General features: G+C 51.9%; 1 protein-coding gene across 12 annotated transcripts in view; it reads right to left on the reverse strand.

The window, feature by feature from the left end:
* MED15 (mediator complex subunit 15) overlaps nucleotides 1–12,814 on the reverse strand; it is a 56,262-nt gene that overhangs the window by 11,890 nt on the left and 31,558 nt on the right. For 9 of the 12 annotated variants that reach the window (XR_014826083.1, XM_021073416.2, XM_021073412.2 and 6 more), the window contains 5 exons: nucleotides 9,427–9,478; nucleotides 8,081–8,110; nucleotides 6,561–6,773; nucleotides 1,803–2,017; nucleotides 643–969 (listed from right to left, as the gene is read on the reverse strand). Coding sequence is in view for 11 of the 12 variants with exons in the window: in XM_021073416.2 (XP_020929075.1) it covers nucleotides 643–969; nucleotides 1,803–2,017; nucleotides 6,561–6,773; nucleotides 8,081–8,110; nucleotides 9,427–9,478 (837 nt within the window). In the remaining variant the exon portion in view is untranslated. Of the gene's footprint in view, nucleotides 1–642; nucleotides 970–1,802; nucleotides 4,190–4,642; nucleotides 6,174–6,560; nucleotides 6,774–8,080; nucleotides 8,111–9,426; nucleotides 9,479–9,692; nucleotides 9,851–12,814 lie in introns of those variants that run through there. The other 3 variants (XM_084994048.1, XM_021073417.2, XM_084994049.1) reach the window with 2 other exon arrangements.

Genomic DNA, 12,814 nt, shown 5'->3' on the forward strand with positions numbered 1-12,814 from the left:
TGGGGGGCTCCTATTCACTTGTCACTCAGTTCAGACATGGCCTGTCCCCACTCTTTCCAACGAGTCACAATCAGAAAAGGCCACAAAAACAAAAAAAAAGTGAGCTGAGAAAACACTAAAATGGCCCCTTGACATAGCTACTCCCAACTTGGTGACAAATTTCTGTCTTCCATGTAAACATTGTGGACTGACTCTTATTTTACAAAAATGCGTAAGGCTGAAAATAACAGTATTTTATATGACTGCCCTCACAAAAACATGGCCACAATCTCTGCTCAGAAAAGAACTCCAAGTGGCTAGCAGGTCACCTTGACCCTCCTGGAAGCGGCACGCCTTTCCCCACCATGAGCACACAGGTGCTGCCATCCTCCTAGTCATCCACAATGTCATAGGGCTCATGGCCTCTGCTGCAACCAGCCACGCTGCTTGCAAGATGAGCTGTCATTCCAGCAGTGGGGATACAGCGGCTGGCGGGACACATGTTCCCTTGCTGAGCAGACATGCGGGCCAGTGGGGTCTGGGGCCACCAAGGTCTCAGTGCTTGAAGAGGAGAAGCTGTCTGCAGTCAAGGCACCCAGAAACCACCACAGCACACATGACACCATGAGAAGAGCCTTGGCCACATGAGCCTCGGGTACTCACAAGTTTCAGCTGGGGTTGTGCATACAGCATCTGTCCCGGGAGGGTTGCAGCCTGCGACACCAGAGGCTGTGTCTGTGACTGAGGTGGGAGCTGTGATGGTTGGTTCTGTGCAACTGGTGGCTGCGGCTGCGGTGGCGGCTGGTGGTGCTGTGGGTGATGCAACTGCTGCAGCTGCTGGGGCAGGGCCTGAGAAGGGGGGGGCTGTGGCTGCTGCATGGGTGGCTGCTGCATTGGTGGCTGAGCCTGCAGAGCCTGCTGCTGCTGCTGTTGTTGTTGTTGTTGAAGCTGCAACTGTGCCATTCTCTGAAGTTGCTGCTGCTGCTGCATCTGGAATGAGACAAGCAGCACTTTTCATCTCACTGGCCTCAGGGCTCCGTGCTGGTCTGGCCCCTGGTGAGGCAGAGGGACACTTCCCACAGGACGCTGAGGATGCCAAGTGTGCACCGTGCCCCAGCCCCAGATGCCAGCCCACCCGAGGCCTAAGAGGATTAAGGAAGGGTTGAGGGAAGTGTTTCATGAGCTTGGAAAGGGTCATACATGGGTGCTGCCCAGACAAGCTGAGGCAACGCTTGGCTGAGGGCATATCTCAGAAGCTTCCCTAGTTTGGGAGGTCTGTTTGGACCCTAGAGTGGTTACTGTAAGGCCTTAGGATGAGGAGGAAAGTGGGACTGAAGCCTCATGGCCAGTCCTGGGAGAAGGGCCTCCAACCTGGAGGGGCCACTGGGCAAAGGAGGCAGTGAGCCAAATTCTGGAGCAGGTGGGAAAGCACAGGGCCCTTTGGAGTGTCCCTCCCTCAGCCAGGAGCAGACCTGACCAAAGATGCTGAACACGTCTGGAGACTGACTACAAACCGTGGGCAAGAAAAGGTTGTCTTCCAAGGAGGGCTTCTAATGCCACGCTGCCACCCCTCTGCGGGATGCTGGATGTGGGTGGTGGACATCCAGGGACAGAACGAGAGGCATGCATGTCCTCACAGCAGACATGCCACAGGGTGCATCAGGCCATCCTGCTTGTGCAATGTCCAGCCCACCTGGAGTCCATCCAGATGCCAGGTGCCCAGCTGCCTTCCCCACAAGCTCACAAGCCAGCCTCTGCCCCATCTGTGCCCTGAGGGAGCCCTTGGAGGAGAAACCTGGCTGAGGGCACAGAGCACTGAGTACCTGCTGCTGGTTCTGGTGGTGCAACTTGATCAGGTGCTGCTGCTGCTGCTGCTGCTGCTGCAGTTGCTGCTGCTGCTGCTGCACAGCTACCTGGAACTGTTGCTGCATGGCACTCTGCTGTGCTTGGAGCTGCTGCTGCTGCTGCTGTAGCGCCACTTGCTGCTGGAACTGTTGCTGCTGCTGCTGTAGTGCCGCCTGCTGGAGCTGCAGCTGGGCTGGAGACAGGGCGAGTGTGTGTGTGTGTGTGTGTGTGTGTCTGTCTGTCTGTCTGTCTGTCTGTCTGTCTGTGTGTGTCTGTGTCTGTGTCTACTCTGCCTGCCCCATGCCAGGGATGACAGGCAGGGTAGCCGGAGCGGACTTAGCACCATAAATAACCACCAGGAAAGAATGGACTGGTTGGTCTCTAGGTGGCCCAGAAGCCCAGCCCTGGAACCACTGACCTGCTCCCTGACCTGAGGAAGCGCCAATCTGAACACATCATATCAATGGACTCTCAGGACTGGGGTCTTCTGTGACTGGCTCCTTGCCCTTGGCATCACTTTTGCAAAGCTCCCCCACAGGGTGGCAGGATCAGTAACCCCTTTCTTTCTAGTGTCAAATGATAGTCTGCTATATGGATTTTCTACGTTTTGTGCATCTATCCATCAGCTAGCTAACAGACATTTGGGCTGTTTCCACTTCTGGGTGGTTACGAATAATGCTGATGTAAACAATCACTTGCAAGACTTTCTGTGATGTGGTCTCTTTTCAGGTGACAGAAATGTTTCAGAACTGTGGTGGTGGTTGCTCTGAAAAGCACTGAACGCCCTGCAGTGCAAACTATGGTACATGAACTTCAATACACAGTTTGCAAAGCACTGCAAACTATGAGTCCAAGAAGTTCAATGAAGCTGCTGTCTAGGTTAAAAGAGATGCAGACACAGCATGCTTTGGCCGGCTCCCCCCAGTGGTACCACTTTGTGACATTACAACACAACACAATCAGAACCTGTGCTCATCTGCCTGAGTGTGTAGTTTATGTTCTGTACAATCTCACCCAGTGAGACTGAGCCACCACTGCAAGTCAAGATACCAAACAGTTCCCACACCACAGGGAGCCCTCCGGCTGCCAGCCTCCAGCAGCTACCAAGGCGATCTCTACTTTTACCTCTGCCACTTTCAAGGGGGATGAGGAGGACCATGCAGCATGACCTTGTCCTCCACACAATCCTCTGAGGGCTGTCAGAGTACAGATTGCGGGCATCCATCCCACCCACAGGCTTAGACTAAGTTACTCACTACTTCATTCGACTCTCTCTAAATTTATTACTTCTGTCTGCTTAACTATCAGGGAGAGGAAACTGCCCAACACAGTTTAATTTTCAAGTCTTCTTGCATCTTCTATTGCGGGCATGTTTCCTGCAAAGACTGAACAGCTCTGCATGCTCTCCTTCCACTTATATTCAGTCTCACATCTCCCGTCTCTTAGCAGAAAGCCTACCCCTTCGCATTTACTGTGATTACTTATAGTTTTCAACTTATTTGTATCTGTCTTCCCCTTCTAAGTTTCCCTTCCATCTCCTTTTGTTTCTCAGCTTTACTGAGGTAGAAGTGACAATATTTTTCTCCTTTCCTAAACTGTATTTTGCTGGATGGTTGGGTTGAATTTTTATTTGCTGTTTCTGTTTTATTCTATTTTTTCTGAGATAGTCTTCTGGCCTTTAGTGTCCTACTGTCTCAGGACAGGTTGGAGTGTGGACACCCTACTAACGTGCTGCCCTTCCACTCTGTGCCCTGGGTCCTCTCCTTAATGCCAGTCAGATGACCTGATCTCATACTCCGCATCTCTCACCCCCTGCTTCCCAAGGCCTCTTCTCTGGGCTACAAGCTAGGTAACATCTCCACATGCAGCTTCTAGCTCACAAATTTCTTCTTCAGCTCTAATTCACCCACACTCTCCCCTTTCAGGTCAGGTTCTACTTGGCTACTTTTAAAATCTGCTTGGTCACTCCTGATACAGCATCATGGTGCTCGTTCACTTTAAAGTCCAGGCTTTATTTATTTATTTATTTATTTAATTTTTGCTTTTTAGGGCCACACCTGCGGCATATGAAAGTTCCCAGGCTAGGGGTCAAATTGTAGCTATAGCTGCTGGCCTACACCACAGTCACAGCAACACGGGATCCGAGCTTCGACTGTGACCTACACCACAGCTCACAGCAATGCTGGATCTCTAACCCACTGAGCGAGGCCAGGGATTAAACCCACATTCTCATGGACCCTGGATGGGTTCATTAACCACTGAGCCACAAAGGGAACAGGGAGCCTTTATTTTTTAAGCACCCAAAGGCCAGGTGTCCCTGTGCCGTCTCCACATCTGATTATCTACGCTCCTCCTAGAAGTGTGTCTGCTCCCTTCCTGCTGCCAATTTTATGTGTTCACTACCTGGCCTTAGCCTGCAACTCCCACAGGCCTGAACTGGGAGCACTCTCTTCCAATCTACCCTGGTCTCTGGGGGAGCTGGGAACAAACACCAAGGCCCCCAGTGCAAATCCAGGGTAGAGGGATCACAGGCTTGCCTTCCTCCACCTTCTGCCAGCCTGGCAGTTCACAATGTAGCCTACCTAGCATCTAGTTATCCAGGAGGAGGGAGGGCTCCTCAGCACCCAGCCTTTCAGCCAGCCAGAAATAGGGCTTATTTTCAAAGTTGGTTCTAAAGGCACATGATAAAAAACTCATCAAGGAACAAAAATGCATAGAGTTCAAAGTACTGCACCTCAGCCCAGCCTCTAGTCAGCAGTGTGCATTTCCTGTGGCTCAGCCAGGTCACCTGGAGCAGACACACTTCTAGGAGGAGTGCAGATAATAATCAGATGTGGAGACGCACAGGGACACCTGGCCTTGGGGTGCTTAAAATAAAGGCTCCACAGAGGGCTCTGGACTGCCTATGAGAGGCCTGGCCAAAGCTCTGACCTAGGACCTACACTCTGGGGGCAAGGAACTAAGGTCTGAGGCAGCCTTAATCACACAGTGTTATTTGGAAAAGGTGTCAGGAAGGGGTAGCAAGTGCCCATCGGGCCACCACACCTACTTCAGGTGGGCCAGGTGGCAAGAGGTGACAGGTGGGGAGGGAGTGTCTCTGGCAGAGGCAGCAGCAGGGTATGAAAGCAGAGAACCATGTCAACTTTCCCTAGTGATACACAGGACACCAGGCCCCTCAGAGTTGGAAAACAGGATGTGGACCAAGGTCATACTGGGGGGAATGCAGGCAGCCCACCAAAGCTTCACCCCTGAAGTAACATAGTCTCAGGACTGAGAATGCAAGACACACACCATGGGAGCATTCTGAACTCATACGCCCTGAAACTATTTTTTATTATAAAATCTAAGTTTGTGATAAAATGAAATTCAACCAGTACACCAGGGTGAAATGTAGAAAGGAGCCAGCCAGAGCAGACACTGAGCATCCTTTCCAAAGCCACCTCATGTGTGTGTGTGTGGCAGGTGTGCTGATGAGAGAGGACACAGGAGCTCGAAATGAAGAGCCATGCAATGAGCAAAGAGGCAGATGGCAAGATGTCAATAGGGAGAAGAAATGAAGCTCTGGGAGGAAGGGGTGGTGGGAGCAGGACACAGAGGACTGTGCTCAAGGCTGCGGCTGCCGCCCCCCGTCACAGGTTCCTGAGAAGGATGTGTGACAAAACACATGGAAATACCACAACCTCTACCTGAGTGGTCACAGCAGCTTTACCTGTAACAGCCCAAATCGAAACAACCCAAATGTCCTCTGTGGGTGCCTGGATAAGCAAACCAAGAGGGAACGACACCCCGCAAGGAGCAGGAAAGAATGGCTGACACCACCTGGAGGGTTTCAAGGGCACTATAGGCAGAGTGAAAAATGCCAGTCTCCAAAAGTCAAATATCATATGGGTCCATGGATGGAACATTTGCAAAATGGGACAATCACAGAGGCTGAGAACAGGTCAGCGGTTGCCAGGCTGAGAGCTGAAGGCGGGTGCAATTATCAGGAGGTGCCGTGACTGCCTGCCAGTGAAGATGACGACGCCATTCTACAAGTGACAGACCCTCACAGAAGTATACATGTGCACGTGCAAGGGAAAGCCCAGTCCCTTGTGAGAAGTCTACTGGAGAGAACGGCCTTGTGGTTTTGGTGATTTGGGCTAAAATGTTTCTCTGGGGGACCTGGGGGAGGGGAATGTAGGACTCTGCGCTATTCTGTACCTTTCTGTGACTCAAACCGTTTTTAAAAGTGTTATAAGGAAAAGAGTACTGAACAAATGTCTAGTATCAAAGGTCCACCAAGAGGGTTCTGGAAAGAAAAGGCAGGCCTGCCCAGCCTGAGCAGCAAGTGGAGGAGATGAGGGGGTGCCCTGCAGAGAAGCGCAGAGGGCTGGGTGTGTCCATCAGGAAGCAACCTGGCTGCAGCCACAATGCAAGGGTGGCCCGTGGCCAGGGCAGCTCTAGAAGAGCCAGCTTCCCAAATCAGGTGGTCGGGGGGCTGTGGGTGCCAACAGTACTGCTTCAGGGCCGAGGATACCAAGACAGAACTGGTTCTACCCTGACTATAAGCACAACCCCCTGGATGGCGTCCCCAGCTCCCCCACCTCACAAGCCCTCCCCCACCCCTGGGCAGAGGGCTCCGGTGCCCCAACTCTTCTGGGAGGCCGAGCTTCTCCCTGCTCTTCCCCACCCCGCCCTCAGCACGGACCACAGCGTGTCTGCATAGCGCGGCAGGTTCTGAGACATGTGGTACTCACTCTGTGGGGCTGCTGTGGACACGACGGCCATGCTGTGGGGGGCCATCCCTGAAGTGCCGGGAGGTGGCTGCCCTGAGAGCGGCATCGGCTGCCCCATGGCCCCCAGGCCACTCATACCGCCCAGGGGCTGTCCTGGGCCCCGAGAAGGTATGCCAATTCCAGTCGCTCCTGCAGCAGGCCCGCTGGTCAGGCTCTGCAGCGCATTCATAGGGTCTGTGAAGCACAGGGCACAGCGTCTCAGGGCAGCACCCACCAATGCAGACAAGATGCAATCAAGCACACGTGTCCTCCCACCTCCAGGGTCAACTCCCTCAATGCCCCGAATGGGAAGAGGCCAGGGACCGGACACCTCCTACCCTGAGTCCTCCTGGGCAGGAAGCACACCCCACACCCTCACCAACCTGTGCCAGAGCCCCAGTGGTGAGAAGCAAATGAGCTCCACTGGTTGCCCACTCCTCGCACTGAGACACAGCTGGGATTCCAAAGAAAACAAGGGACAAGGGCCCCCTGCACAGTAAGCAAGAGCCTGGGGCCAGAGTATGGGAGTGCCGTCCTTGCACACCAGCACCCCACCTCTGCTAAGCCTGGGCAGGACCCCACTGAGGAGGAGCTCTCGGGAAAGGCCTCGAGAAAAGGGTGCAGTGTGTGCAAAAGGTCTGCAGAGTGCAAGGGGTGCAGTGGGGCTGGCCGGCGCGGAGAGGACTTAGCTGAGCAAGGCTGCGCCTAGCACCAGAGCCCAGGGCTCTCGCCACAACAGCAAAGAGCCACCTGCTGGCAGATGTGGCCTTGCCAGCACACCACTCCATGGGACTCGGTACCCAAGGGCCCTGTGTTCGAATGCCAAGAACTCAGTCTCTTGGCCAAGCACACTTGATCTTCACTTTCTTCCAGCCCCGGGAGGCCTGCAATCACCACACGTGCCAGGAGACCCCAGGCAGGTACAGCCAGCTCAGTGAGCAAGCCTGGGTGCCTGACGGCAGGACAAACAGCCAGGCTGGCTCCTCGCCTCAAAGGTCGGAGCTTGGTTGGTCACTGGGATCTGCTAAACCCCTTCACTGGCAGCTGGGCTCACTCAGTGAGACCAGGGCTAAATCAACAGGGTTCCCATGTGACAGAACCTTGAAATTACAAAAATGATAATTCTTAACTTACAAAGAAACTTTGTAACTTAAGAAGTGAATTCACAGCTATCCTTTAAGAAATACCACTGCAGAGTATTATGGTGCATATGCCATAACTGTCCTCTCCCCGAGAGCTCAACATGTTAGACGCTATCTCCATAATCGTGTGGGCCTTCATCATTCGGCTGGGGGAGCGGGATGGGGCGGTATGTCTGCCGGGAAGAAGGTGGGTCTCAGGCTGGGAACTGGCAGTTCTCACGGACCCGAGGTCTCCTCTCTGGGAACTTCCTCCTCCAGTTAACAGCTTAACCTCAGGCACACACGTGTCCACAGCCTCACTCCCGCGCCCCGCATCCAAGGTCAGGGAAAAACTTTAATTCGAAAAGGAGAAACTCTTACCACTGCCAGATGCTTGAGATTTCTTGTTATCTATATTAAGAAAAAAAAGTAAATAGTTTTTATATAACCACATATTTCCATGCTAAGTTAGTTCTAAAGGCATTTGCCCAGAGGTCATTTGCTAAAACCGAGCTGACCCTGCCTAGAAACAAGACAAAACAAACATCAGAGCTTCAGCGTGTGTTTGTGTGTGAACATGTCTGTGTCCCACCCCCGGCAGCACTGACACACAAGGAGGCCTGGGGCAAGAGTGCAGAACCGCCCCATGGCTAAGAGCTACCCCAGGAGGAGGCACACTCTGGGGAGGCAGCACCCCCATTTTCTGGGTAAGGAAACGAAATCTGTCCAAGGCTGGCCAGAGGTGGGATCCAACCAGCCTCAGCAGAGGTGGGGAACTGCCACGCCAGTTCCACCCTCTCCCAGTGGTGGGACAGCTGTGGGCATTGCCATGCCAGCGCCGGCTCCCAAATAGGCCAACCAGCCTGATAAGCAGAGCCCTTGCCAGGACAAACGGAGTAATGGCCAGGCTGCTCACTCCCCAGGCTTCTGGTTGCAGCTCCTCCTGTTCCAAACACCATGGGACCTTCCCAAACATGGCAAAAAGCGAAAGCAAGTTAAGTACATCTTGCTGACCATTCTGGTAAGAAATTATGTGCAAGGAACTAATAGCCCCACAGGGGCTCTGGAGTCCCCAACAGCTCCCGTTGTCTGAGAAACTGACAAGAAGATCCAGATGCCTCTAGACCCTGGGCAGCAGTCACCCGAGGGACAGGCTGTACAGAGAGGAGGCTGTCCGCTGCAGTCACACACGTAGGCCACGAGGAGGCACTGTGGGAGAAACCCCAGGGCACCTGCCAGACCGCCTTCCATTAGAGACTGGCCACTCAGGGACATCAGTGTCTGTAGGTGTGGGAGGAACATACAAAAGCCAGGTGGGTCCCTGGCTGCAGCTGCAATGACAGAGCGGCCCTGAAGAGCCTCAGGGCTGCAGAAGGCCCTGAAGAAGCTGGTCCCTGAAGCTGCCGGCCTAACAGGAACACACTTAGGTCCAGCCTCCATCAGTCAGAAAAACCAACAATTAGGGAAGGAAGAGTCTGTTCCAGGGCAGACTCTGCTTATTTAAGAGTTGCCTAGAGATAAAAGCAGCCGTCCTTCAGAAAGGGACATTGAACAGACAGGCAACAAGAGCGTGGTGCAGGCCACTTGGATGCTAACATTTCCACTGGGCCAAGATCAGCATGCTTGAGGCTGAGGCTCTGGGAGGATGGGAAATGTGGAAACAAACCCAGACATCCTGCCTCAGGCACTGCGGCCACAACCACCCGGAGACGTGAAGTGTTACTTACGGATGTCTCGGAAATGGATAATGAGCCTGGCCACCAGGGAAAGGTATTCGTCCTAAAAGTAAAAACAGGAAGCAGTTTAATCCCAGACAAAGAAGTAAGCCTGAGTGGCACCCCTCCCACCCGTGCGAGCCATGAAGGACCTTTCCCGAAGGCAGGGACGGTGCCGTCCTCCCGGCCTCCTGGAAGCCATCTCCCCGGGAGAGGCCCTACACTCAGCTCCTGCAGGCCAACAAAAGGCACAAAGACACAGAAAATCAAGGAGGTACCGAGACACTGGAAGCTGCTTCTCTCCCTGGCCAGTCGGAAAGTGGCTCAGGCACCCTCTTTCCTCAAGGGGGGCCGTGGGACCGGCCCGAGGTCACATAGCGTCTCAGAAGAAGGCCTGCGCGAGCCCCTTTTGTTTTTGCTCTATTTGTACCAAAGCACTTTCGCTTTTAATACTGGCCTGTTGCTTTCTCACTGCTGACGTCGCACTTGCCTGCGAATCTGGACGTGCGCCCTGGCTAAGCTTTTTGAAACTCTGTGTTGATCTGCATTAATGTGCTGCACAGGCCGAGGAGAAGGCACGGCACCTCTCGGTGGAGGCAGGTGAAGGCTGCTGCCCAGGGCCCTCTTGGTTCCAGCTGCCGGGTTTCTGGTACTGCCCAGCGGCACCGGCCTTCCACTGATTGTCCTTTTTGTAACCAAGGACACTCACTCCCGGGTATTCTGGGGAAATCACTACTGTGTGTCCTGGGGTCAATGAAGGGACGTTCATAAATATAACCTTACTTCAGAGAAGTCAGACCATCCTTCTGGCAAGACAGGCAGAAAGAGCAGAGCCTTCACCCTGCCCACTCAGATGACCCCCCTCCTAAATCATTGTGACACTGAGTCTGCTCAAGGACCCACCACACAGCCCAGAACCAGCCATGGCACCTGCAGTGGGACTCCTCAGGGACAACCTGTGAACCCAAGGACAAATGGAACCTATGGGCATGAGAATACCTCTAAGGGAAACCCATGAAGGAGGTCTCAGACAAACCTAACAGTGTGAGCAGCTTCTAACCCTCACAAGCTCTCCTGGATCTCTAACTTCACCCAGCACTGTTTTCTCAGCCAGGGAATCAGCAGAAGAAAACATGGGGGAAAGACCCGGGGAGGCCATGGAGCAGGAACAGAGGGCAGAGCAGTGAGGCTCTGATGCAGCAAAGAGACACGTGGGAGGCAGGTCGGCACTCCCTACTCCTGACAGCCCCCACCAATTTCTGGGAAGAAAGGGGTTCCCCCATACCACCTGACAAGGCTTGTCCTTGAAGGACTACAGGGTGGCAAGTGGGGGTTAATGGAAGCTCAGAAGCGAGATGGCTGAGGATGAGGGGATGAGGACGGGGAGCTTGCCAAGATCTGACGGCTCATTAAGGCCTTGGCCATCTCTGGGGTCAGGGAAATGTTAAAAGAATTTGTCAAGCTTTTTCTATTTCTATAAAAGGTGAAACAAGAGGAAGCAAATTTAAAAAGCAACCAGGTGAGAGTTCCCCTGCGTCACAGAGGGTTAAGGCTCTGGCATTGTCACTGCTGTGGCTTGGGTTGCTGCTATGACACAGGTTTGACCCCTGACCAGAGAACTTTTGTATGCTGTGGGCGTGGCCAAAAGAAATTAAACAAACAAACAAAAAAGGAAATAGATCATTTAAAAGTCCATAAATAACAGTTCTCATTGTGGCGCAATGGAAGTGAATCTGACTAGTATCCATGAGGATGCAGGTTCAATCCCTGGCTTCGCTCAGTGGGTCGGGCTGTGCGCTGTGGTATTGGCTGCAGACATGGCTTGGATCCTGCATTGCTGTGGCTATGGAGTAGGCCATCAGCTGTGGTTCCGATTTGACCCCTAGCCTGGGAACTTCCATGTGCCCCCTAAAAAGCAAAAAGTCTATAAAAAGCATTCAAGAAATAAAAAAAAAAAATGAAAAATGGGGAGTTCCCGTTGTAGATCAGTAGTTAATGAATCCAACTAGGAACCATGAGGTTGTGGGTTCGATCCCTGGCCTTGCTCAGTGGGTTAAGGATCTGGCATTGCCGTGATCTGTGGTGTAGACAGCAGACACGCCTCGGTTCCCATGTTGCTGTGGCTGTGGCATAGGCTGGCGGCTACAGCTCCGATTTGACCCCTAGCCTGGGAACCTCCATATGCCACAGATGCAGCCCTAGAAAAACACAAAAAACAAAAAACAAACAAACAAAAAATGGGCAGAAGACCTGAGCAGACATGTCGCTAAAGAAGACATACAGATGGTCAGCAGGCACACAAAAAAATGCTCATTGTGAATTATTAGAGAAATGCAAATCAAAACTACAATGAGGGACCACTTCACACTGGTCAGAATGGCCATCATTAATAAGTCCACTAATAACAAACGCTGGAGAGGGTGTGGAAAAAAAAGGAACCCTCCTGAACTCTTGGTGGGAATGTAAATTGATACAACCACTATGGAAAACAGTATGGAGGTACCTCAGAAAATTGAATATAGAACTACCATATGATCCAGCAATCCCACTCCTGGGCATATATCTGGACAAAACTTTCATTCAATAAGATACATGGGAGTTCACAGTATGGCGCAGTGGAAATGAATCTGACTAGGAACCATAAGGTTGCGGCCTTGCTCAACCAGCAATGCCACAAGGATCCAGCAATGCCGTGAGCTATGGTGTAGGTTGCAGACATGGCTTGGATATGGCATTGGTGTGACTCTGGCGTAGCCAGCAGCTACAGCTCCAATTAGACCCCTAGCCTGGGAACCTCCATATGCCGTGGGTGCAGCCCTAAAATGACAAAAAGACAAAACAAACAAACAAAAAACCCCCCAAAAGATACATGCACTCCTATATTCACTGAATCATTATTCACAATAGGTAAGACCTAGAAACAACCTTTAAATGTCCATCAACAGGTGGATGGATTAAAAAGATGTGGTATGTATACACAATGGACTACTACTCAGCCATAAACAAGAACAAAGTAATGCCATTTGCAGCAACATGGATGGAACTAGAGATTCTCATACTTAGTGAAGTCAGAAGGAGAAAGACAAATACCATATGATATCACATATATGGAATCTAATATATGGCATATATGAACCTATCTACAGAAAAGAAACAAACTCATGGACATGGAGAACAGACTTGCAGTTGGGCGAGGGGGAGGAATGGAAAGGACTGAGAGTTTGTAATGCAAACTATTACATTTAGAATGGATAAGCAATGAGGTTCCTACTGTATAGCACAACTATATCCAATCACTTGTGATGGAACATGATAGAAGATAATAAGAGAAAAAGAATATATATATTTTTACATATATATACAAAACAGGCTCACTTTGCTGTACAGCAGAAATGGAGAG

This window comes from Sus scrofa, chromosome 14, assembly GCF_054392235.1.
Source record: "Sus scrofa isolate SSC_HxYL_T2T_F1_AM1 chromosome 14, Sscrofa_HxYL_maternal_Yorkshire_Landrace_v2.0, whole genome shotgun sequence".
Taxonomy (NCBI): Eukaryota; Metazoa; Chordata; class Mammalia; order Artiodactyla; family Suidae; genus Sus; species Sus scrofa.